General features: G+C 39.3%; 1 protein-coding gene across 4 annotated transcripts in view; it reads left to right on the top strand.

The window, feature by feature from the left end:
• Positions 1-26,186, top strand: part of sphkap (SPHK1 interactor, AKAP domain containing) — a 153,199-nt gene that overhangs the window by 88,976 nt on the left and 38,037 nt on the right. For 2 of the 4 annotated variants that reach the window (XM_084124695.1, XM_084124697.1), the window contains exons 1-2: positions 10,815-11,182; positions 22,062-22,164. In XM_084124695.1, the coding sequence (XP_083980821.1) occupies positions 22,081-22,164 (84 nt within the window). In that variant the 5' untranslated portion in view covers positions 10,815-11,182; positions 22,062-22,080. Of the gene's footprint in view, positions 1-10,814; positions 11,183-22,061; positions 22,165-26,186 lie in introns of those variants that run through there. The other 2 variants (XM_084124694.1, XM_084124696.1) reach the window with 1 other exon arrangement.

Genomic DNA, 26,186 nt, shown 5'->3' on the forward strand with positions numbered 1-26,186 from the left:
GCTTCTTCCATTTGAGGCAGCTGGCCAAAATAAAGCCAATTCTGTCAAGACAGCATTTTGAGACTGTAATCCACGCCTTTGTTACTACTCGGCTGGATTACTGTAATGCACTGTATGTGGGGGTTAGTGGGTTCTCCATCACCCGTCTCCAGATGGTATATAGAATGCAGCTGCACGTCTTTTAACTGGCACACGTAAATATGAGCACATTTCCCCTATTTTAGCCTCATTCCACTGGCTGCCTATTCAGTTTAGGATCCATTTTAAAATTCTGTTATTTGCTTTTAAATCCCTGAATGGTCTTGCCCCGCCATACCTGTCTGAGCTTCTACATTCTTATACACTTGTCCGCTCTCTTAGGTCAGGTGATCAGCTGCTCCTGAGTGTGCCTAAAACTAAGCGGAAGCTCAGAGGGGACCGTGCCTTTGCTGTGTCTGCTCCTAATCTATGGAATGATCTGCCTCTGCACGTTAAGCAGGCCTCTTCTCTGTCTGTTTTTAAAACCCGTCTTGCATCTTTTCTCTGTGGCCTTTGACACCTAGTAAGATGTCGACTTTATTTACTTGATTTAATTTCTTATTTTGATTGCTTTATTTAGTGGCTATTATTTCTACTCATGTTTATGTTGTTTCATTTTATTGTTGTATTTTGCACCTCATGTGAGCTGTTATGTTTTTTATTTATGTTTTCTTATTTATTTTCCTGTACAGCACTTTGGTCAACTTAGTGCTTAACAAATAAAGTTGGATTGGATTGGATACTGGTCTGAATGGTGATGCTCTCTCAGCAATGGTCTGGAAACACAATCTTTCCACCACTGGAAACTCATAAGCGCATACACAATGTTATCTATGTGATTTCCTTCTCGTCATAAATCGCAATAAATCAAAAATTAATTTCACAAATAATTACAAAGAAACAGCAAGTCACACAATTAATTAAATATGAAAATTTAAAGTAGAAAGTGTCACGTGTCAGTGTATGTTTGGACTTTCAGTTTGTGTTTTGATTTGTTCCTGTTTTCCTTTGTTCTTTTCCCGCCACTCCTTCATCTCCATGGTTACTGTCATTATCAGTTCAGTTATATTTAGTGTGTGTTGCTACCTGTTCTACCGTCCTGTTTTTAATTACCAATAAACCTTCGTTTTGGAATTATATCCTCGTCTCCGTCTGCCTTCCTGCAACCACCCGTGACAGAAGATCGGACCAGCCCATATGGACGACAGGGCTATTTTTGTCGCCATTGGTCAAGAGAGCACAGAATTTTCCACCATTGTGGTGAACTTTGTTCGTCGAGCCATCATTAGCCCCCTCTACGATGAAACCCTCAAGTTGCTTTTCTGCATCGGGGCCAATATCCACCAGGCCATCGACCTCCCAAACACCGATGGACTGAACTGGAGGGAAGCCATCAGCAGTTGAGTGTTGCGTCCCGATCCAGAGAACAACCACCATCACCAGTAGCCACCGAGCAGACCGCCCTTCCAGAGTCTCGACCCGCCGAGACCGCCCTTCCAGAGTCTCGTCCCGCCGAGACTGCCCTTCCAGAGTCTCGTCCCGCCGAGACCGCCCTTCCAGAGTCTCGTCCCGCCGAGACCGCCCTTCCAGAGTCTCGTCCTGCCGAGACCACCCTTCCAGAGTCTCGTCCTGTCGAGACCACCCTTATAGAGCTTCTTCACGTCATGCCTGTCGAGCCTTCAGCAAAGATGTCCGCTGCCTCACCGCCTGAGCCCTCGGCAAAGATGGCCGCCACTGCCTGAATCTGTTCCCGAGCCTGAGTCTGTTCCCGAGCCTGAGTCTGTTCCCAAGCCTGAATCTGTTCCAGAACCTGAGCCTGTTCTTGAACTCCCACCCAGCCTCCCTCTCCCACCACCTCCCATCATAATCTCCGCATCCATGCCTCCGCTGCTTCCTGTCAGCCCCTCAGCTTACCCATATTCCACCTTCTGTGATGTGGGGTCACCGCGGGTCTTCCAGTCTCCAGCTCCATCATGGTCGGTGGATCCCTGGTCTCTGCCTCCGGCCCCGCAACCAGGACTCCACCTCAGCCCGTTGGTCCATTAGCTCTACCTTGGCTCCCACCTCCCTCATCTCCACCGTGGTCCATCAGTCCAACAGCTCCGCCGGGCTCCCTCGTCCCTCCGGGACTACACTCCTCTGGCTTCACCTCGTCCCTTCGTCCCTCTGGCTCCGTTGGGCTTCTCACTCCCTAAAGCTTCTCCTTGGTCCTCTGTTGCTCCGGCTCCACCGCGACCTTCTGGATCCCCGCCTGTGCCTCGGTCGCCAGAGCCATCGGCATCGCCATGTCCCTCGGGATCCTCAGCATCACCTTGGCTCGTTGCCTCTCCGGCTTCATCCGGGTATCCTCTTCCACCTGCTCCGCCTCCGTCAGTCGACCCCCTGGAGTCGCCAGCCCTGCCTGCACCATGGCTCCTCCCTCCGTCTGCTCTGCCCTGGCCGCCTGCTCCGCCCTGGTCGCCTGCACAGTCTGCTCCGCCCTGGTCCCTCCTACCTTCTGTCTGCCCTTCACCTACTCTTCGTCCTCCTCCTGAGCCCCCTCCCTCCCTCCATCTATCTACGATGCGAGGACGTGCCTACTGGGTGGGTGGAGTACTGTCACGTGTCAGTGTATGTTTGGACTTTCAGTTTGTGTTTTGATTTGTTCCTCTTTTCCAGTCTTTCATTATCAGTTCAGTTATATTTGTGTGTTGCTACCTGTTCTGCTGTCCTGTGTTTAATTACCAATAAACCTTTGTTTTGGAATTATATCCTCGTCTCCGTCTGCCTTCCTGCAACCACCTGTGACAGAAAGACTAAAATAGTATTTTTTTTGTAAAATGTAAAACGTTTTTATTTACAACTTCGAAAAATTATTTTTTAAAGTGTAAATCCTAATCCAATAAACTTTGATTTACAAATAATCTTTGATTAAAGCTGGGGTAGGTAAGAATGGTCTAAAAAACTTATTTTTCAAATTTGTTTAAACTTTATGTATATATCAATACATAATTAAAATGTAAGTATTCTGAAAAAGAAAGTATAAAAATCGAGTGTATGTAGACCTCTAACGACTGTTTTAAAGACAGCTCATTATTTCCATTCAGTCCACCCTCTCCCTTCTGGGGTCCTTCCAAAGCCACGCCCCCAAAACACATGAACGCGCGACTCTGACAGCTGAGCTAGAAGACGCATTATTTACCCGAGACGAGCGGAGAGGAAGGAGCGCAGTGCATGTAGCATCATGTCAGAATCACATGTAATAAAAAAATCTAACTTTATCATTATGAATATAAACAAATAAGATGTATTTTAGTAGCCTACTCACTATCAAGCTATCATATCGATATTGGTAAAGTTTAAAGCAACACTAAGTAACTTTTGCTCTCGGGCTCCCCCTACAGTTGGGAAACAGTATTGTCTTCTACTACTGTCGTAAAATCTGTCATGGTTACATGGTTAACACGTGCATTTGTTGACAAGCCGTTACCCAAACTCTGCAGAAGGAGTTCTCACGTCTTGGGCAGACAGCCTGCGTTGCGTGTGAAATGTCTTCAACCCAGGTACAGTGGCATATATTTCAGCATGTCATATGAATATAATTTCATGGGTTTTATTTTTTTCAAGCGCCAAAAGATCGCGTAGCTCACGTTTACAAGCCAGCGTCATTATAGTAGCCTATTGGCTACTGTTTTACAGAATTCTAATTCAGTTCAATGTTTGTGGGGTAGGTAATAGCCATATATCGTCAACATTATAATATCAAGCTACCATAGATGAATCTGCAAAGTTGAAAAATCAATTTGCATTATAGCCTGAGGCAAGACACTTTCACCAGAAAAATAAATAAACAAACATGACTATCAGCCTGCAGTCATTAGGCTAGTTAGCCTACTTCTGACTTTTTTTTTTTGTCCGTTGCTGCTTTGGCCATGGGGCTGTTTACACCTGGCCACTTCATGCGTTTACTCAGATCGGATAGCTATCTGATTTATCAAAACGATTCCATTTACACCTGGTCACATAAATGTGTTTTTGCGAAACGGATTTAAATCCGATCTTCAATTCCCGTGATATATATGCATGTTTATTGGAGTGCACCTCACTGAAAGCAACAGATACGAGCGGCATTTTATTGATCATCAGCTAAATTTTCAAAATCAGAGACCGCAATAAGAGAGAGCAGCAACAGCCCTGGTAAGATCATTTCATTTATTTACTTTTAATGATGATGATTGTGTTTTAAGCGTCTGCGACTTACTTTCACTTTGATTTGCGATAGTTTGCACGTTGGCTTGATGAATACATAACTTACTCAGCTGCTCATCTGCGGTGATTCCAGTAGCGTCGTCATATCTGGCTATCACATTACATATAGCCTATAACGCGTGTATTTATTTATTTTTTTAGCATTTTTGGGAGGAGTACAATTTCCATATGTGGTTTCAACAACCAGATGCATTTTTACACTTGTCCAGTTTCATCTGGAATGCGTCTCAGACCTCCTCCTGAAGTGGTTTTGAGCGATCGGTTTCAAATCCGTCTCGAATGCGTTTCGGAGGGCATTTACACCTGGTCTTTTCACGATCGGATAGCTATCCGAATTGAGAAAACGCATGAAGTGGCCAGGTGTAAACACCCCCAAAAACATACGCATGAAAGCCGGAAAAACAAACGCTGGTTGGCCTCTCGCGTCCAAATTTGACGAAGTGGTGGGGGAAGTGACGTATGCCGTAAAGCAGTCGAATTTTGTAGTTCTTTTTGTGCTCGGGTAACTACCCGAACCCCGAAGTTACATAGTGCCAGTAAAAGCGATACAGACCCCGTCAGGCTATGGCAGACGTGTCATTCAACCTATTGTAAGTCCATGTACCATCACAAGGGTTTTGGAAATATATTATGAAGGTCGAAAAGTTACATAGTGTTGCTTTAAAATATATATTTTTTGATTCGCTAACGAGCTAGTTATAACTATAAGGCAAAGCTAAAAACAGGTTGCATTGATACACGTTTTTCCATTTCCATTAGTTGCACTGTGATGAAGATGAATTTCGTGTAAGATTCATAACATATAACGTTAGGCCTACTAGCTGTTAAACATGTATTTTGTTATGTAAAGTTCCCCCCACAGCGGAGCCTGCCGTGAACGCGCAGGCTAGTAAACATGCAGGGTCACCGATGACGACAGATAAACAGTTATGGCACATTCACTGGTAGGGACGAAATGCTTTACATTGACTGGCCTGCCCATACTTTGACTACAAACTTGGTCCTCAAATCATTACGTATTATGCAATACATGTAATGTAACTTTATAACGTTGCACTCTTTCTATGAGTTATAAATAGCTAGTAAGATAATATAACGGTAACTAACGTTGCAGTAGGCTATGTAAATAATTATTCTAGCGATATGTAATGCTAAATAAGGTTTGCTAGTACATTATTTTAGCAAAATGACAAGCCAGTGAATTAGCAGGTTTCAATTGTTGCTTTGCACAGTGCGTGACATTTTATCTGTATGTTATGCGGCTAGAGTTTTAACACTGAGTCAATGGGCTCCGACGGGCTTGTTTATCGTCATCTGTCTTTTTCCGTTTACCTGTCTTTGTTGTATGAGCAGGTTCCACTCGAGAAATTGGTAGTTTTGGTTATTTGTCCGCCATTAGCACAGCTGCTCGGCACACCGGCAATCTTGATTTTGAATGACGGTACGAGCTGTGCAAGAGAGGGGCGATCAGCGCGTACGCGAACTTGATTGACACTGCTAAGACACTCCTCCTGGCTCTGAAGGCATCTGATTGGTTCTTTACATTCGCACCGAATGGCAGTGATTGGTCAGAGTTTTTACTGTCCTGCAGCTGCTACAGAGGTCTGATTGTTTTCATTCCTTTTTCTGAACACATAATGTATTGACTACTCTCAGGATGGAAGGACCATTTCACCCAGTATAAAAAAAAGTGTTTCTGAACAGGATTACCTACTATAGCTTTAACTTTTGATTTACAAATATTTTTTTTAGGGCTGTGAAATTATTAATCGTGATTAATCGCATCCAAAATAAAAGTTTGTGTTCACATAATATATGAGTGTGTACTGTGCATAATTATTTTGTATATATAAATACACACACATGCATGTATATATTTAAGAAATATTTGCTTAAATATACTGTATATATAATTTGTATTATATATAAATATAAATATTTTATGTATAAATAAAAAAAATCTTAAATATATACATGCATGTGTGTGTATTTATATATACAAAATAATTATGCACAGTACACACACATATATTATGTGAACACAAACTTTTATTTTGGATGCGATTAATTGCGATTAATTGTTTCACAGCCCTAATTTTTTTACAGTATAGTATTTTCTTGTAAGGCATACTTTAAGAAACTGTTTTATTTACAATAGTGTATTATTTTCTAGAAAAACATTCTCCTATAATCGTTGTTTTATTTAAAACTTTGAAAAATATTTTTTACCCTATAGTATTTTCTTGTATAACATAACCCAATAATCTGTTTTATTTACAACTAAAAAATGGATTTTAAAGTGTACAATCTTTATTTCATTTACAACTTTGAAAATAATTTTTTTTACACTAGTATTTTCTATAAAACATTTCAAATAATCTTTGTTTTATTTACAACTTTTACAGTGCAATCTCACGAGAACAGCGGCCACAAATGCACTCGCGTCGAAAAGAAACCTGCGCCCTGATTGCGGTGTGCGATTATCATAATCAGCGATGCAGGTCTTAACCATCTGAAGTATGAGAGGTAGCTGATGTGCAGAGGACACAGACACCCTTATAAATCCCCACGATTAGAATAACAGCAGCCTCAGTAATTATACTGATCAACTATCCCATTAACGCTAATTACACCCACGTGGGTCAAACCCTGCGCGCCTCCTCCAATCACTCTGCACAAGAGAGTTTACCCGATTGGAGTGTGTACTCTTGACAAAGGCCGCTCTGTGTCTTTGATGATGAGATAAAAGGCCTGCTTATCTGACAGTGGGATTAGGTGGAAATGATTGTCAATTTAATTTCGTTCCCCAGCACAGCTGTGTCGTAATCCACACACACACACAGACTGGTCTGTCAATTACGATAGCATCTCATGCATCTGTAAAAACACCTTGCCCTGACTCTTACCTGTCCCTCCCAATTAGATGACAGACTCCTGTCTTTACGGCATTTAGATAACACCGGGTATTAGCATATCATTAAAGTGACACATGAAATTTGCATTTGATTTGCATAACTCTAATGCGGCCCCTGGCGTATGCACTCGTCATGAAAGAGCGCTCGGAAACGCATCTGAGTCTCGTCATGCGGCCTGCCCTTTCCCAAGAGCCCCTGGGCCTGCGGGTCATGCCGTCCGTATCCCATAAATATCTCTGTCTGTGTCACGTCTCCTCTTCCTCATGTCCACCTCCTTCATCCTGCATCCCCCTACACACGTTTCTTTCATCTGTCTGTGTGTACAGTGGATGCTCTCGGCTGATTTCCATAGTGCTCTCATTTTCACTTTTATTATTTTATCAAAGCAGGCTTCCTCGCAGGCAGTCGTGTCTCTAGTTTTGGGAAAAAGCTCAAGTGCTCCTCATCTTTGACTTGACTGAATTTCTGAGGTTTTCAAGCCGAAGCTGTTTAGTATTTTGCTGTCTGTGTTATTTTGCTCATCACTCCATCATCACAGCAAATCTCTAGTCTTCCTCCTTCATAGGGATACCTTATACCAGTTCAGAATAATGCACCTTAAACAGCCAGCCTCTGCCCGGAGAGACGGATGAGAGAGACGTCGCACGCGTATCAGTGTTTGGACAATAACACTCTTATCAGTCATTAAAAAGGTAGTAAATTAAATGTGCGTTCAGAATAGTGTCTGTAGAGGCTGTGATTAAACATCTGCTGCTTGTATGCTGCCTTCTGCATCATTTATATTACACAATAAAACTGTAACAGATAATGTCGTAAAAGCACGTCCCTAAAGGGACACATTTTCAGGCAACTTTTAATGTCTTAGTGTTGACTTGGGACTGAAGGTTAAAAGAGGATATTTTGCAGTGTAGTGTGTGAGAATGAAACTTGTGGGTGCCGATGGTTATTGGGGTTGAATTATACTTGTACTTACTGAAGATACTGAATCTGTAATGGAAACAGAGAATCACTGCTGGGTTTTGTTAGTCTTGACATCTAATGCACTAAAAGATGCAGACAGCAGTTTCTCTTTTCTCTCACTTTCTCCCTGCAAATCAATGAAATATATATTATAGGGTGTGAAAAAAACAACTCTTCTTTAGAGATGAGCTGCACTTCTATTAAACCACTTTTGAACTTCTATTTGCACGGTTCTCAGAAGCGGAAGTCATCATAGATGGGTAAAACTACAATGGTGAACAAAAACGACATCAAATATCATTTTTGTGTTCCCATTTAATCCAATAGCAAAATATATAAGCCATATATTAAGATAGACTTATATTTAGAGCTTGATTACGATGATCAGGATAGAGAAAGAGAGAAGTCACTCCCTCAGCCAATTTTCCCTCAATTTTCTGAAAGCTAATACCAAGATACAGTAATATAACACAAAGTATGGTTTTATAAATGAAATGTATAAAAACTTTGTCTGAAGACATGAAAAGACAAAAGTCTGAAGACGTGAAAATTCAAGCCGTTCCATCACTGTCCTGCGGTGTGACATTACAATTCATGTAAAGTAATTTGAAACAAAACTTTTCAGATTCTTCTGTGTTATTGTACATCTTTTATGACCTCATATTAATTTAGCGACTACATGTCATATTTGTATTTAGTTTTTTTGTAATTAGTGATTAGTGACGAGGAAATGTGATTAAAATTGTGAAAAACAAAAGAAATGTTGACCAATTACAATGCAAGATATACATTTGGGCATCTACATACAGTGAGGAAAATAAGTATTTGAACACCCTGCTATTTTGCAAGTTCTCCCACTTGGAAATCATGGAGGGGTCTGAAATTGTCATCGTAGGTGCATGTCCACTGTGAGAGACATAATCTAAAAAAAGAAATCCAGAAATCACAATATATGATTTTTTAACTATTTATTTGTATGATACAGCTGCAAATAAGTATTTGAACACCTGTCTATCAGCTAGAATTTTGACCCTCAAAGACCTGTTAGTCTGCCTTTAAAATGTCCACCTCCACTCCATTTATTATCCTAAATTAGATGCACCTGTTTGAGGTCGTTAGCTGCATAAAGACACCTGTCCACCCCATACAATCAGTAAGAATCCAACTACTAACATGGCCAAGACCAAAGAGCTGTCCAAAGACACTAGAGACAAAATTGTACACCTCCACAAGGCTGGAAAGGGCTACGGGGAAATTGCCAAGCAGCTTGGTGAAAAAAGGTCCACTGTTGGAGCAATCATTAGAAAATGGAAGAAGCTAAACATGACTGTCAATCTCCCTCGGACTGGGGCTCCATGCAAGATCTCACCTCGTGGGGTCTCAATGATCCTAAGAAAGGTGAGAAATCAGCCCAGAACTACATGGGAGGAGCTGGTCAATGACCTGAAAAGAGCTGGGACCACCGTTTCCAAGGTTACTGTTGGTAATACACTAAGACGTCATGGTTTGAAATCATGCATGGCACGGAAGGTTCCCCTGCTTAAACCAGCACATGTCAAGGCCCGTCTTAAGTTTGCCAATGACCATTTGGATGATCCAGAGGAGTCATGGGAGAAAGTCATGTGGTCAGATGAGACCAAAATAGAACTTTTTGGTCATAATTCCACTAAACGTGTTTGGAGGAAGAAGAATGATGAGTACCATCCCAAGAACACCATCCCTACTGTGAAGCATGGGGGTGGTAGCATCATGCTTTGGGGGTGTTTTTCTGCACATGGGACAGGGCGACTGCACTGTATTAAGGAGAGGATGACCGGGGCCATGTATTGCGAGATTTTGGGGAACAACCTCCTTCCCTCAGTTAGAGCATTGAAGATGGGTCGAGGCTAGGTCTTCCAACATGACAATGACCCGAAGCACACAGCCAGGATAACCAAGGAGTGGCTCTGTAAGAAGCATATCAAGGTTCTGGCGTGGCCTAGCCAGTCTCCAGACCTAAACCCAATAGAGAATCTTTGGAGGGAGCTCAAACTCCGTGTTTCTCAGCGACAGCCCAGAAACCTGACTGATCTAGAGAAGATCTGTGTGGAGGAGTGGGCCAAAATCCCTCCTGCAGTGTGTGCAAACCTGGTGAAAAACTACAGGAAACGTTTGACCTCTGTAATTGCAAACAAAGGCTACTGTACCAAATATTAACATTGATTTTCTCAGGTGTTCAGATACTTATTTGCAGCTGTATCATACAAATAAATAGTTAAAAAATCATACATTGTGATTTCTGGATATTTTTTTTTTTTGATTATGTCTCTCACAGTGGACATGCACCTACGATGACAATTTCAGACCCCTCCATGATTTCTAAGTGGGAGAACTTGCAAAATAGCAGGGTGTTCAAATACTTATTTTCCCTCACTGTATGTGGCCCAAATTGGCCTATCTATCTATCTATCTATCTATCTATCTATCTATCTATCTATCTATCTATCTATCTATCTATCTATCTATCTATCTATCTATCTATCTATCTTGGATGTCTAATAGCCTATATATACTGGCCATTTCTATTTGCTGATATCAGTCTGCACATGTTCCATAGGCTATTCAGTGTAACTGCATTTCGTGAACTATCGTTTCAGATTATGCCTGTCTGTCCTCATTTTCCTTTTACAGTTGGTCTTATTATGAGCACCGACGCGTTACAGCTTTCTGTTTATCAACTGAACCCGCAGTGACGTAGAGTTTTGATTAAGCGTGCCCGGTCCATAGCCGTCTCTGGCATTCACAGGCGTCCACTGTATTAACCAACAGCAGAGCGCTGCGCGAGCGCTGGAAATTCCTCCGCTGCACTGACAGATTCAGATTGTGATGTGCTCGCGCTCGGGACAGGGGGACCGGCACGCGCTACAGTGCTCTGGCTTATTGGCACTCAGGATATAGGAACATAAGGCTACTTAGTTCTCGGTTTTTCTTTTTCTTTTTTCTTTTTCTTTTTCTTTTTTTGGATGAGTGGCAGAAGCTCAGTGCCTTCTGAAAACATTGGGGTAAGTGTGCGCATTTTTACCTTTTCATCTTAAATCGTGGAGCACGACACACGGTTCTTAACATGACATAAATCATTATGTCTGATTCTCTCCTTTAATATGCTTCTTAGCAACATAGTCTGACATTTTTGGGTGTTAAACTAGATTTACTTATACTTAAACGACGCATAAAAGACTTAAATTCGTAATCAATAATTGTGCATGCACTCGCTCCATGGGGCATGTACAAGACGTGAAAAAAGTGTACAAGCTCCAGTATGCGGTGTGAATATGTATTTGAATTTGTTTGCTTTTTAAATACATTCGAATGTTTACTTAAAGATTCGAGTTTGTTTAGATTCAAATAGATTGAGCGCCATTCTGCTTATTCAGCTAGCTGTTTGCTCACTCCTCCAGAATAAACAGCAAAGGCATTGTAGTAGCCTAGAATTAATGCTCGTGTGTCTGAATGATTAAGCACAGAAAATAGCTCAAGATAATGTGTCTTTGTAAAACAACCTATTTATCTCAGGTGGCTCCTGACGTCGCGCAGCATTTATTGCGCATCTGTTCGCGCGCGCTGGCTGTGGGGAAACTCGGTCATTTTTATTATCCTTCCCTCTAGCAGACCCACTGCTTTCCCAAATATATGATGAACTACAAGGATTGCCAGCTGAGACTACTGTGACGGATATCGGGCTCGGTTGTCAATCTTAAACCATTGTGATTAAGCGAGAAGCGTGAAAAGCGCGGTTCTCCTTTCACCTCAATCTCTGACCTAAACGGTCAACAGGATCATTTTAAAACCATGACAGCGAAATGAATTTAATACGAAGTGCCATTACAATCTTAAAGTTCATTAACCACATCAAATGAAAGATTAAACGTTCCCCGGTTTGTTTGAGGGAACAGCAGTCTGTCAGGGAGAAATAAACTACAGTCACGCTGTGCGTTCTGTCACGCGCGCGCGGAGAGCGCAAATGCGCCAAACACATCTCGGAAATGTTAATTAACAACGTGTCTGTAATATATAGCTTTTCTGGACAGGCACGTATCGTCGATTACATTTTTTTATTATTATTTAAACTGTTACAGTAGTACAATGGCCGAATTATTGGACTTAAAACTGCAAATAAACAGATTTGTAAACAGAAAAAGGGTCAGGTGAGCAGCCTGCCCTTGTGTATTATTAGCCAATCAGAAAGGTTTACTGCCAGGTAATCATTTTAGATGTTCAGGTTCCTTGGCATATCTTTTAAGTATTGGGTTTTGGACAGAGGGAGCTACAGAAATGTGAGAAATTACATTTATTTAGGCTATTGTTCATTTTGCAGATGCAAAATCAAGATATTGTTTTATAACCGAAGTTAGCAAATGAGTGACTATACTTGCAGTTGCACTGATATTTTAGTTATAGCCTAAACATGTTTTTCCTAGTTTTGATCGATATGGTGTAAAAAATGCAAACTGCCTATGTAAACTCGCTTTGCCAGGTGAGATCTGGAAGTGTAAGTTTGTATCAAGTCACTCTGAATTTGCATAAAGCCTTGTCATGTGCCCACATCCGCAAAAGGTCACTGTTTGTCATGCCACTGGAAGTCACTACCCAGCTGACGAAAATATGCTCTAAAAACGTTTTATTAGCATTCTCATTAAGTTAAAAACATTATTTCTGAATGTTCTCTGAACGTTTAAAACGTCCAGTTATTTACATGTTTTAAAATGACTTTTCTTGGTTATATGAACGTCAAAGGAACAATTTAATTTGATCATTTTGCAAACATTATGGGAATGTTCATTTTGAACTAATGTTAATGTTAACTTTGAACATTCCATTCACGTTACTGGTAGAACGCTTGTTCATAACTTTGAGGTTATAACTAAAGTTCTGAGAATGCTGGGCAACTCTCATTGAAAATTCAGTTCAGTTCGCTGGTGGCGTAAACAGGGCTTAAAACAACATTTGCATCACTTGCTGAACCTTTGACTGACAGACTGAGAAAATTGAATGCGCTTTTGACAGGTCATCATGTGCAAAGTGCACATGTGAGGGTTTAATAATGTTTCAGCACCATTAATGTCCTCCGGCTATAAAATGTTTCCATTTGTTTTGTTGATAAACAATAACAACCCTTCACATAACCATTGACATGATTTCCATAAAGACTGGAGGTTCAGTGTGCTCAGGCCCACGACACATCCACACACATCAGGCAGCTGCGCTCATGTCCTCCAGGGATAATTTTATGATTTTTAACTTCTGTTTTCATTGAGCTGCAAAAGCAATCACAAGAGTGCATCTGATGGCTGTCAAATTGCATTTATGGTTTCGTGTCATAAACCATTGCATTACAAGGAGAAAGAGAGTTCAACCTGACACGAGCTACACAAACGAGTGTGCTGTCTTGCAAATGTTACAACATTAGTAAAGGTTTTACAGCTAAAATCATGACTTTTTGGTTGAGCTACGAGGATGTCACTCGAGACGACCGTTTCTTCATATTTAGCTGATTTATAATTTGTCATAATTACAAATATGTATGTGCACCCAGACAAATAATGTGTGCGAAGACCCTGCTGTTTAATTCAACACATCAGTAGTGAGGCAAACTTAACACACTAAGGGCCGGTTCACACAGAAAGTGACGCAGGACAGTAGAATGGCAAGGTCTCGAGATGCAATTTTTAAACGCTCAACTTATTTTAACTTAAACAGCACGTTTCTAGATGCCGTATCATGCATGCGCAAGATTCTGCGAAAGACGTGAATGCAAATGTCAACGACATCCATCTAGCATGTGTTTACATAAAAAAAAACAGCCCATAAATGAGAAAATGCAGACTTACCATTAGGCTAAATGAACCGTGACCAACTGGCTACAGAACTCCAGCCGACCCTTGATGCAGAACTTCACTTGGCGAATTCACTATCTGAATATACTCTGAATTCATTCATATAACTCTTGTGATGCTTCATTTGCGTTTGATATATTCCTGCTGAAGCCTGCAGGATATTTCATATAGTGATGGGGAGAAAATCAGCAATTGCAAAAATTGTAGATGACTCTTATGCTTTACACAGTGTCCTAACCAGATGTTATGCAAGGTATCTCTTCCATGCTTAACAGAGTTTTTGTCCCAACCATCTGTGATACACGACAAGCGACAGGGGATTTTATTTTTGCAATGGTTTCTATTTCGGGTTCATCATGGCTGACAGCTCAATTATTAGCTTAGGTACTTGTATGTTTTTGTTACATACTAAAATTGTTTAAAATAATTGAATATAATTTTGGGTGACACCATAATGAAAGCGACAATGGATAATTTACCTCAGACCTGTTCAAAATGTGAACAAACAATTAGTCCATGACAAAGACATACATGACATACTTTTCATCACGAGTGAGAGACAGTAGTACATTTGTAGAGAGACTCCGCCCACATGCTCTTCTGATTGGCTGTGATTTGTGATTGATTTGTCTGTAGCTATGTTTCCATCCACACGTTTTTATCCAAATTAAGTGATATCAAATGAAAAATGCCTTATGGAAACAGTCAAATTCGATTGAATTTCATGAATATCGACTCAAATGAAATGCGTTCGGTCTCATCGGATTTTATCTTGATCAATATATGGCTTATGCGATAAACGCTGATGGAAACGTTATTTGCCGAATATCGTCGGGCATTTACGTGCATCTGCATCATCATAGCAATGTGTTGATAGCGTCGTTGTTTTCTTATTATAGCTTGATATGTGGCTATCAGCTGGCACATAAGCACTATTACAACTTGCGCAATATTGATCATTTCTTGGTAGATGGCGCGATCCATTTTGTCTAGCAAAACTTTGTTCGCAAATGTTTGCTTGAATGTTGTGCGATTCAGTGTGAAAATGAATGGAAACACCTTAAAATGTCTCAAATCAATTCGATATACCAATCTGATCGCAAAACAGACGATCGTTTTTTTTACCGAACTTCAGATAATTCGATTGACAAGTGGATGGAAACTTAGCTTGTGTCTGCTGTGGACAGACAAATTGCTTGTCGCACACACTGTTAGTCACATAGCCAGAAGCAAACAATTATTGACCATAGTGACGAGATAACTGAGCTAATCTCAAAATTAACTGAACATAACTAAAAAAAGAACTCTGTTTTGTCATTAACATGGCAGCATTGGCATCCCGAAGTGTTGATGGAAGAGATTTGAAGTACTGTGCGTTTCTCACATTTATAAATCCATCACCTGAACCACACATTGCGTCAAGACAATTGCTTGTGGTTGCAGCTATTTTGAGTGTTTCTTTGAGTGTTTCTTTGAGTGTTTAATGCTAAAAGATCCCTCACGAGTCCCTCAAGGCTCACAGGTAATCCTCGATTCAGGCCATAAGATATTCATAGACATTTTAGGTGAATATAGGCTGACATCCCAAGACAGAACCTCAGAACAAAGCAGTAAAGCCTTCGTTTGCTCAAGTGTTTGCCTTCCTGAATGGAGAGCTTATGTCATTTGTTAACTAACCTTTATGACCTTGACGAAAGCCCGGTCGAACGAGTCTTTTCTCATGGGTGAAAAACAAGGGAAGGAAATAAAGAGGAACAAAAACACACACAAGTGATAAGTCACAATGGTATCCTAGTTACTGTTTTATATTTATTTTCTTATTTTGACATTTTTAGCATGCTCACAGCATGTTGTGTTTGAGCCGTTAGACAGTTTTCACGGTATATGCAGTCTCTGAAATGTGAAAGACGTCACGTCACACACGTTCTTTTGAACATCCTTCCACGAGTGTTGTGTTTTAAGTCACACACCATGTCACGTTAAATGCGGTCCAGTCATTGAAAACACTTCTCGTCGTGCTCTCCTCCAGTCCGTTGCACTCTGTCTAGCTGTTTTTGAACGCAAGAATATGTCTGAACGCTCCCTGAAACCGGCTTACACACAGGGCTTCCTCGAGGCCGATTAGTCGACTAGTCATTGAGGTAACTGATTTTGTAAAAAGTCCTTTTGAACATCGCTAATATGGTCTATTTCAGAAGGCACTAGATGGAGTGTTTAAAGATTTTATTATAGAAAATAAAGAATAGCTCACATGTTTTGACTCACATTTAGTTCACATTTCACAATTAGTTCATTTTCCCCCCAGTTTCACAGACAAGGCTTAACCTAGTCTCAGACTGAAATGCATGTTTGAGATGTTTTAACTGAAAGCAACTTGCACTGATATATCTTAAATTATGTCAGTGCATTGTTTTGTCTCAAGATGCACATCAGTAATGTATTTTTTTTCCTTTCTAATGCATATTTATAAAAGCTACTTAAATGTCCTAATTAAGTAAAGCCTAATCCTGGCATAATCTAAGCCCTGTCTGTGAAACCAGGGCCATTGCCAACAGTTCGTCATGTAACCGTTGTGCGACCTTATGGACATAAGGTCGCACAAGATAGTTTAACTCAGGACCTTAAAGGCCGTGTTGCAGGGTTAATTTTTCAACGAATTTGTGCAATGTGCTTGTTGGTAATAAACATTTAAACTGTTATCCATTGTATTTTATGTTGTCGGGTATCACAAAACGGAATATAATACGAAAAAGTAGGTACTATCTTACAGCGGTTTGCAACGATTCTCCTTTCCCCCACAATGCATTGCATTACGTCATGTTAGGGAGAGAATTTACCAAAGCCCGCCTTGAGAGCATTGAGTGTGACCGAGTAGCAGACGAGAGTATTCAGATAGCGCAGATTATAGATAAATACATAGATATAGATAGATATATAGATAGACAGACAGATAAATAGATAGATAGATAGATAGATAGATAGATAGATAGATAGATAGATAGATAGATAGATAGATAGATAGTATAGAGAGAGATAGGCAGACAGCCAGATAGCATAACGTTAGCATAGATAGCTAGCAGCTAGATAGATAAATATATAGAAATATATAGGTAGATTGACAATGGTGAACTATTGTGTTTGTGCTGGGTGTAAAAACTCTGGATGCTGAGAGAGGCACGTCACATCTGGTCGCGGGGTGAGCTCCTCGACCAGCGACCAAAACGCACTCACTTCCCTACACAGCACAAGCTTTCCAACGCAGTTCCCATGGGACGGCACCGCCGGCGCCCACAAAAGCACCTGCTAAACACAGCGACAGACACGTGGCGGCTACGTTTGCAACAACATTTTCACCGGAGCAAGAGATAAACGCTTAGAAACGCCCATATAGCTAGCATTATGCCTTCTATTTCTAGATGACAAAGACCAAGTTTACCAGTAACGTTACTACGACACTATGACAAAGGTTACCGGTACTTATCTGAACTAACGTCATGATCACTGCCACTAGATATAAAGAAAACGTTGATTTTTCACTCGGTGCTATTCAGTGACAGTAAAAAAAAAAAAAAAAGTGTCGTTATTGTGCACTGCTGCTCGTAGACTAGCTCCAGTACTCATTGCTGCGTTGGTAAATGATAGCAACTCACCAGGACACTTCAACTCTCCACTCATTCTCCTCGGACCATGCATTTAATTATTAAGTATTTACGACATTGTGGTGGCGTTCAATTGCGTTCAACTCGTAAATACGATCTATACGAGATGACTTGAACGCACCATAATACTAGGCTGAGGCTACCTTTCCTCCACTTCTCCCCAACGTGACGTCATCACCGAATTGCATAAAAAAAACGTTAATACCAAAAACGTAAAAAAAAATGGTCTTTAAGGCCATTTTTGGGACATTTTAAAAATGATATACATATCTTGAGTGATTTATGTACCCATTAATCGACAGTGGTGTTTAACCTGCAACATGGCCTTTAAGGACAAAAATGTCCCAATTAAAACTGCAAGTTTTAATCCCATGGTCATTTAACTATAAAATGATGCAATCTTTGTTAACAGGATTTCAGTCTGTTGGCACGGACACATTAAAAATGTTACTTTTTTATTTTTCAAAACAAAAATGTTTTTACCAGATGGTGCCATTTTCTCAGGTTTGGCCTATTAAGAAAATACTCACTTTATTGCTTTTTTCTGCTTCTGCATATTAAAGAGCCAATTGGATAAATGATGCAGTTATAATTGTGTGGTGGTGTTCATATGGATGTCAGAGTGTGGTTTGTATGTGTGTAATAAAATTTTTTTTATCATATTTAATCATTTTATTTTAAATTGTATTTAATAATTGATAATTATCGTAATATTTGAGAGAGAAAAACTACTGCAAATCACAAATACAACCACTGTGTGCACCAGTGAAGCTTTGCTGGCATCTAATGGGGAAAATTCGGTACTGCGCCCAATAGGGGTGTGACGAGATCTCGTGTTACGAGATCTCGCGAGATTAAAACGCGACGAGATTTCTCGTCGAGGTGAAACTTTGTCTCGTGAGTAAAAAAAAAAAACCTTTGTCTCGTGAGTTGTTGTGATGTCAGCGTGATGGAGTGTGAGGGTGAAATTTGTATTGAAGATGCCCCTGCCACTATTAAATCATTTGTGTGCCGGGCCAATCACACACACACTCCGCACACACACACACTCACTGTCCCTCGCTCACTCACTCACTCGCGCGCACACACACACACACGCTCACTCGCGTGCGCACACACGCACACTCACTGTAACCGCACTCACTCACTCTCGCTCACACTCAACCCGTCGTGGAGGACCGTTAAAATTAAACATGCTAGTCTTTCTGTCGTGATGTCGTGAAGCATCACAGACGCGTTGTCGCCCACTATGACACACTATACGAAATGAAACGATCGAATCTTGCGTCCCGACGCCCGTTGTCCTTTACGAGTCTCCACGAAACGGATCGTGCCAAAATCGCGCTAAAATAGTGTAATCTGAACCAGGCAGGTAATAAACATTTGACCTATCACGCAAAGAACCTATTAAAGCACTAAGACATGGGAACAGTAGCCTATAGCTTAAAGTCATATCGACATCGCAATATTAAACAATGTTATTGCACATCGCAGCTTTTCCTCATATCGTGCAGCCCTGCCCAAAGGTCTCAACTGCTGCCAGAAATCGTCGACATGCTTATATTCTTGAAAAAGAACATGACCATATCTTAGGCTTATCTTAGTTAATTTATCTCTTTTTCATGCTTGAAGAAAAAAATTGTTTCTGTTTGAACTTGTAGTTTTGAGAGATCAGTACTTATTTGTTATTTATTTATTTTATTTATACTGTTTTATTTTTTTATGTTCGATTTGTGGAGTTAGATTTCTCATGTGAAATCGTACAGGGAGAAGTAGAGTTTATAGCAAAACATTTCGCAGTGTTTGCATGTCCTTTACTGCATAGAGTTCATTAAAATAGAAGTAAAATAACATTCATTACAAGTTTATTTCAAAATGCACATAAATTGTTTTGCATTTTGTGATTTTCAGTTGAATAAAAGACTATTTTCCATTCATATATTTCATCATTGAGGATTTCTTAAAAATTGTGTAAAAATCTCGTCTTGTCTCGTTCTCGTGAACCCAATCTCGTGTCTCGTCTCGTCTCGTGGAGTAAGCGTCTCGTCACACCCCTAGCGCCCAAACAAAATGTTACTGAAAGCTAATATTTTGAGATATCAACCTCAAATTTGGAACACAACTTGTTTAGATTTATGGCTTTGATTTTCTAGCAGTTCTCTAGCAGAGTTCAATATGTTTTATTAAATATATATTATATATAAACTAATGTTCATAAATCATTTTCATAAGCTTAAACCTCTATAACTTTTTGTTTTTTACTTCAACAAAAATCAGCCAAGGGTCTTTAAAATGAGACCAAATTTAAGTCTGTGTTCGAAAGCTTCAAATTTTTGTGACAGTTTTTTGACGTGGACAAGAACTTCAGAGTATCTTTTTTAAATTGATGCACAAGGGTCATTTAGTGTCATTTTCACCCCCTATTATTTTATTTCGACTGAGAAACACAAAACACAACCTTATGGAAGTGTATGTTGATATACACTGGACAGAAAAACACAGTAAAAGTCCCCACTAAAGCTATTAGATACATTTATGTAGTAAAACTGTATTACAGGTCTTAAATTCTGTGGCTCCCAAATGTCATTTGTGTTTTTCAACTTGGCTTCGATCACATGAGGTGATTACTTCATGTAATGATCCGATCGATTAATGATCATTCTGCAGGGAAAATGTATGACTATTTATAATATTATTTATAATATAAACAAAAGAGGCTAATTTGGCTGTGTTGAGGGAGAACATGGAGGAGCTGAGATTGAAATGTTCTGGAGCTGAAGAGTCTATGATCTGGGTAATGCTGTACTTCTGTCACCTCAGAGGATTGACTGTTTCATCCTCACCCAATGTGCCCCCAGAGCCAATTAATCTGAACAAATTTAATTAAATAGTCCATGTTATTTTCTTTTCCATTCGCACTCTCACTGTCTCTTTTCACTGTGCCATTATCTACAAATGTCATGTGAGAGGGAGCTTCATTTTATTTCCGACATCTAAACTTCCAATTTCTAAAAGTTGCTAATTCTAGCACTTCTTCAGACTTAATATTTTACAGTAAGAAGCAAATAATACAGTTGGCTAGTGCAAGAGTCAGGTTCTCCATTCAGAAATAGATTTTTAGCAATAACTTATAAACCTTTAAAGGTGCATTGTGTAATATTTAGGAGGATCTGTTGACAGAAATGCAATATCATATACATAACTATGTTTTCAGTGGTGTATAAAGACCTTACATAATGAACTTATGTTTTTATTACCTTAGAATGAGCCATTTCTATCTACATACACCGCGGGTCCCCTTACATTGAAATAGCCATTTTTGCGCCACCTTGTTTCTACAGTGGCCCTAAACGGACAAACGCGTTTCGTCACTGTATTGTTCTTCGTGCAAAGAAGCTAGTCAGCGAATAAAACACTGGCACAATGATGAACAAGTAACAATAATATTCGCAATAACATATCGTTTTTACTTAATAATTAAGTAAACAAAATTTCTAAATGTATCTTTGTAAAGAAACCTCACTGCTTAACTGGCTACTTTCTGCTGTCTCAGACGATGACATCACTTCCTGTTGGCCACCGTACCTTCTGTTGGTTGCAATTCGCAACCTCACCACTAGATGCCGCTAAAAATCACACACTACACCTTTAAAGACAGACCTACTGTGAGTTATCAGGTTGTTAATCGGTAGTTTATGCTTTTGTTGAAGCAACCCGTCAACTTATTTTTAAAATAATTGTATTTAACAGCTTAAATTCCTGGTGAAAAACTACATTACCCATGATGCAGTACAGAAAATTCCACAAATCAGAGAGCCAAAAGAGCTCTAAAGCTCCGCCCACTCCCATGAAGCACTGCAAATGACTTAGAGTCGGTGCTGTCAAAATACATAAATATTTGTTTATTTATGCATCTTTTGCAATAAACCTAACAAATATATTGTTTCTATAAATTCACAACTTTAAACAATTAGTTTTATGTTTCTCCATCGGTTTTAATTCAATCATGTCGTTTGCAATGCTTCATGGGATTGTAGTTCTTTCTCTCCCTAAAACTTGTCTTGTACCTTTTGCTGTTTGTCTGATTTTCAAATACTTTTTTGCTTCAAATCAAAGTTTGTAATGTTGTGATTCACCTCATAGCTGGTTGGTTTGGTTCACGGCTTAAAACGCTTTTAATATATATATATATATATATATATATATATATATATATATATATATATATATATTTATTATTATTATTATTATTATTATTATTAAATCCCTATTGGAGAAATGAATGGGAAACATTCTTCCAGAAGCAACACCACAGAGGAAGTGGATGGACACTGTTGCACTGTTGTTCTGTGATTGTGGATTCAGTTGTTGTCTCTCTTTTTCCACAGTAATTTCCAATCATCTGCCATGTTTGAGGGGTCGGAGTCCGCGGACACACGGGAAGTCAAACCTGACAGCACCCTTGGGTCCTCTGTCTCCGCCTGCAAGAAGGTGTGTGTGTGTGTGTGTGTGTGTGTGTGTCACATCATGCCAGTGTTAAAACTGAAACATACACTAATGCAAGTACATGAGCGCAAGCACTTCCATCAGTGTGAAAGCTGTTTAGTTGGCGTGCAGAAGGTTTTGGCCCAAGGCACCACACCATACTCACCAGGTGAGCTCTTGTTCTTGAACACTAGCAAGACTCGCATGCTCCAATCACAGTGTGATTAACATGAAGCCGTGCTCATTGGCTGACTGCTTCCACTTGTCCAGGGAACAGGGACTTTGGCTTTTTGCCATCAGTGCTTTTTACACTGTAGGCAGCTGCACTACAAGTCAGGTTACATTAGCTGATGCTCTGCCAGTGCGAGAGAGACTGAGAGTGTGACAGAACAAGCTGCGTGATTAGCCCAGTATCTCCCTTGTCTTCTAGCTCTTTTAACGTTGTCTCATTCAGCCAGGCGCTTTATTAGTGGGTTGGTGCTAAAGGAAAGTGTTCCCTGTGGGAGCAGATCCAGGATCAGGAGAAGAGGAAGTTACAACAGCGTGACAATGCACTAATCATTTTTGTAGCTCTCATGGGAGCTGTTATGAGATTAAGTGGGACTGGTCATTATTGATGAGCACTGGGTTCGGCATCCTGTTTGACGTGGCTTTTTTTTTTTTTAAGAATTGTATTATTAATATATTATTCTTTATGACTGATACTGATACAGCTTTATTTACTTTTAAGTGTCCAATATCCACTATGACATAGATAGATAGATAGATAGATAGATAGATAGATAGATAGATAGATAGATAGATAGATAGATAATATGCATTATTAAATAATAATAATTATAACTATTATTATTAAATAATGGATATTTTGTTTTATTCCTGTAGTGTGCTAAATATATATTATTATTTTTAGTAGTAGTAGTAGTAGTATAGTAGAAGTAATGAACATTATTATGTTATTATTGGTATTAATATAATAATAATTAATGGCATTAACAGTATATAATTAATAGTATTAACAGTATGTTAGTAATATTAAATGCATATTTTGATTTTATTATTGTAATTGTTATTCGTTATTATTAATTATTTTATTATTATGGTATTATTGTTATTAGTACATATACATAATACTAATAATATAATAATAAAATATACTTAATGAAATCAAAATGAAACAAAGTTGTTTGGTCACAGTAAAGATTTCTTTTGGGCTTCGCCTTGATTGCGCTTGTTACTTGAATCAACTTATTGAAGAAAAAAACAATACTGAAAAAAACATTCAGCTTTATCACACTTTTGTGAGTGTTTGGTTTCTACACGAAACAGACCGCGTAACTACGAGGAAGGATTGCTGTGAGAGGTTGTTTAATTTGGCCAGCAGATCGAATAACTCCATTTCTAAATGAAATAAATACACATTAATCTCTTGCGCATTTATCCCATGTGTGCTAATGATGACCCATCTGCCAAAGGTTATCTTTCATGTAACGGCATATTAGCTCTGGCGGTACTTTAACCACGGTGAACCATGACGCAACTGTCCCGGCGACCCTGTCATATGGTCGACTCTGCCAGGAAAACAGTGGGTACAGATGGCACACACAGCAAGGGCAGAGAAAACACACACATGAGCACACACATAAAAACACAGATACAAACACCCACAAACTCAAATTAAACAAAGTAAACACATGCACTGTCACACACACACACACACACACACACGGATATGTGTTTACTCCTTAAATACACACTGAGATAATCAATGCTTACTTAGCCACACTGATAATGACTCAAAGTGAAGGTCACACACTAACAGAGAGGGTTTGTGTTTGTTTAACATACCAGTAGTAGTGGTAATTCAATTACAGGTCTATATTTATTGATGTAATAGCAAACATTTTCAGTTTGCATTTACATTTTTCATCAAATCTTACTACTGTTTGTGCTTTAATGAAGCACAAGTTGAACACATGACCTGCACATATACGCAGTATTAAGCAGCACGGTTCACTGAAGTGACACACTCTTAACCTTTCATTAATAATCCATAATAGTTAATTAATGACGTGGTTACTTGTCTGTAAAGCTGGTATGTTACACATCAGTGACAGCATGATGGCCTGAAGTATGAGGCCGTATTAAATATTCATATGTAAATTATAATAAAAAAATGACCAATCGCCACAGACATGGTGAAGTCAATGGGTGCTTGCTTGCCGTGGGCCGGATTGGTTAGAACGAGATGCTTGTGTGCTGAATATTTGATTGAGGAGAATTTGAAATGATTTAAGACTGAGAAACTGAAAAGATATTAAATTTGTGCTTATGTGTATTGCAACAATTCAGCTCACATTAAAGTAATATGCACTGTATGGCTTCAAAGGAGCAACAAAAAATATGTTTTTGTTTTCCTTTTTCTCACTAACATTCAGATATTAAAATGAAATAAAGCGCCAACAATAAAAATAACTGGCTAGGTTAGCTGCTTACTTTAAAAGTAATTATATATATCCATCAGTTCATTCTGCTGTTAACACTTTCTTTGATAAGCAGATGCGATGTTTTATTCATGTGACATTCGGCATAAAGCCTATTCTATACTGCTAGCTAAATGTAGTTTTTTGCTTGTTTGTTTGTTTGTTTTTGTACAATATTTGGGGAATTTGGACAGTATGGCACCATTGGACTTAATGTTTTATCAGTGATCTGATCAGTGAATAGGACTTAATACACAAAATGCAAGACTTAAAAAAAACGAGGACTAGTTGTGCCACTTAAAAATAAAATCAAGAAATCAATAGTTCAGTCATTTTTAAATGAAAAATCCCACTTTTTCAAATGAACGAATGCATTGCTTTATTATTTATTATAATATTTAAAACATGTTTAAAAATGTTGTAAAATATTACGATACATAATAATCACCATTTGTCTTAGCTGATGCCCATCGTACATCAAGAAGGCATTCAGTTCATTTGATGTGTGTGAACTGTCCAGTGGCATTTCTTAACACAATTGGATCAACAAAAGCATGTGACACAAAAATAAAGAAACGCAGTTGACAAATGGATTAAGTAAATCAGTTGACCAATGCTTTTTTTTAAAAAAAAAATGCAATTTAAAAAGAGTTATTAAAGTGTTTTATTATTACATTTAACAAACATTTAAAACATGCTTACGACTACGTCAACTTGAAAAATTAAATAAACCGTTTTAAATGTTTATTTGTCAATTTGATCCATTTTTTTAATTAATATGTTTTAAGTGATTTAATTGACTGACTTTTTTTATGCCACTTCTAGTCCTCTATAGACCTTATGTGCCAGAGAAACAAGGGCGCCGCCATCTTTAGAAAATTGTCTTTTAACTTCCGTTTTTTGCGGGCGCTCTGTATATTTCTATGGCATTGCTGTCCAGGAGTAATTAGCTTTTGAAGTGGATTTACTTAATGCATGGGTCACCAAACTAAGCCCCGCGGGCCGACTCAGGCCCGCCACCCCCCTTTGACTGGCCCCCCAGCCCCTCTGCCCCCCACTACTTGAACCGGCCCTATGAGGCAATACCCAAAAGTCGTCATGGTACGGGCGTCACGGTTTGGTGCATACATTTACACGGAGAATACATAGTATAAAAATAAATAAAACTCGCGTGCAATTTAATTAATGTAATGCGGAACTACTGTTAGATACGCGGATTCTTTAGGGACACCTAATCTGTAGCTCCACCTTAGCTCTGAAGCTGGCTGCGATGTAAAGATTGCTATGCTGGAATATGTTGAGAGAGAGGTGTGGGCGCGATCGAAAAATCGTAAAGTGTTTACTTATATTTGTGCGTGTGTGTGTGTGTGTGTGTGTGCGTTTGCGTTTGCGTTTGCGTTCGCGTTCGTGTGTGTGTGTGTGAGTGTGTGAGGCGCGGCCGCGATCGAACAGTGGAAACATAAAAACATATTCCGTCATTTAGTTTATGCAGGACATCATTCAAACTGCAAAGTGTTTGTTACTGTTAATTACATTTTTAAGGAA

This window comes from Abramis brama, assembly GCF_963993115.1.
Source record: "Abramis brama genome assembly, chromosome: 9".
NCBI lineage: Eukaryota > Metazoa > Chordata > Actinopteri > Cypriniformes > Leuciscidae > Abramis > Abramis brama.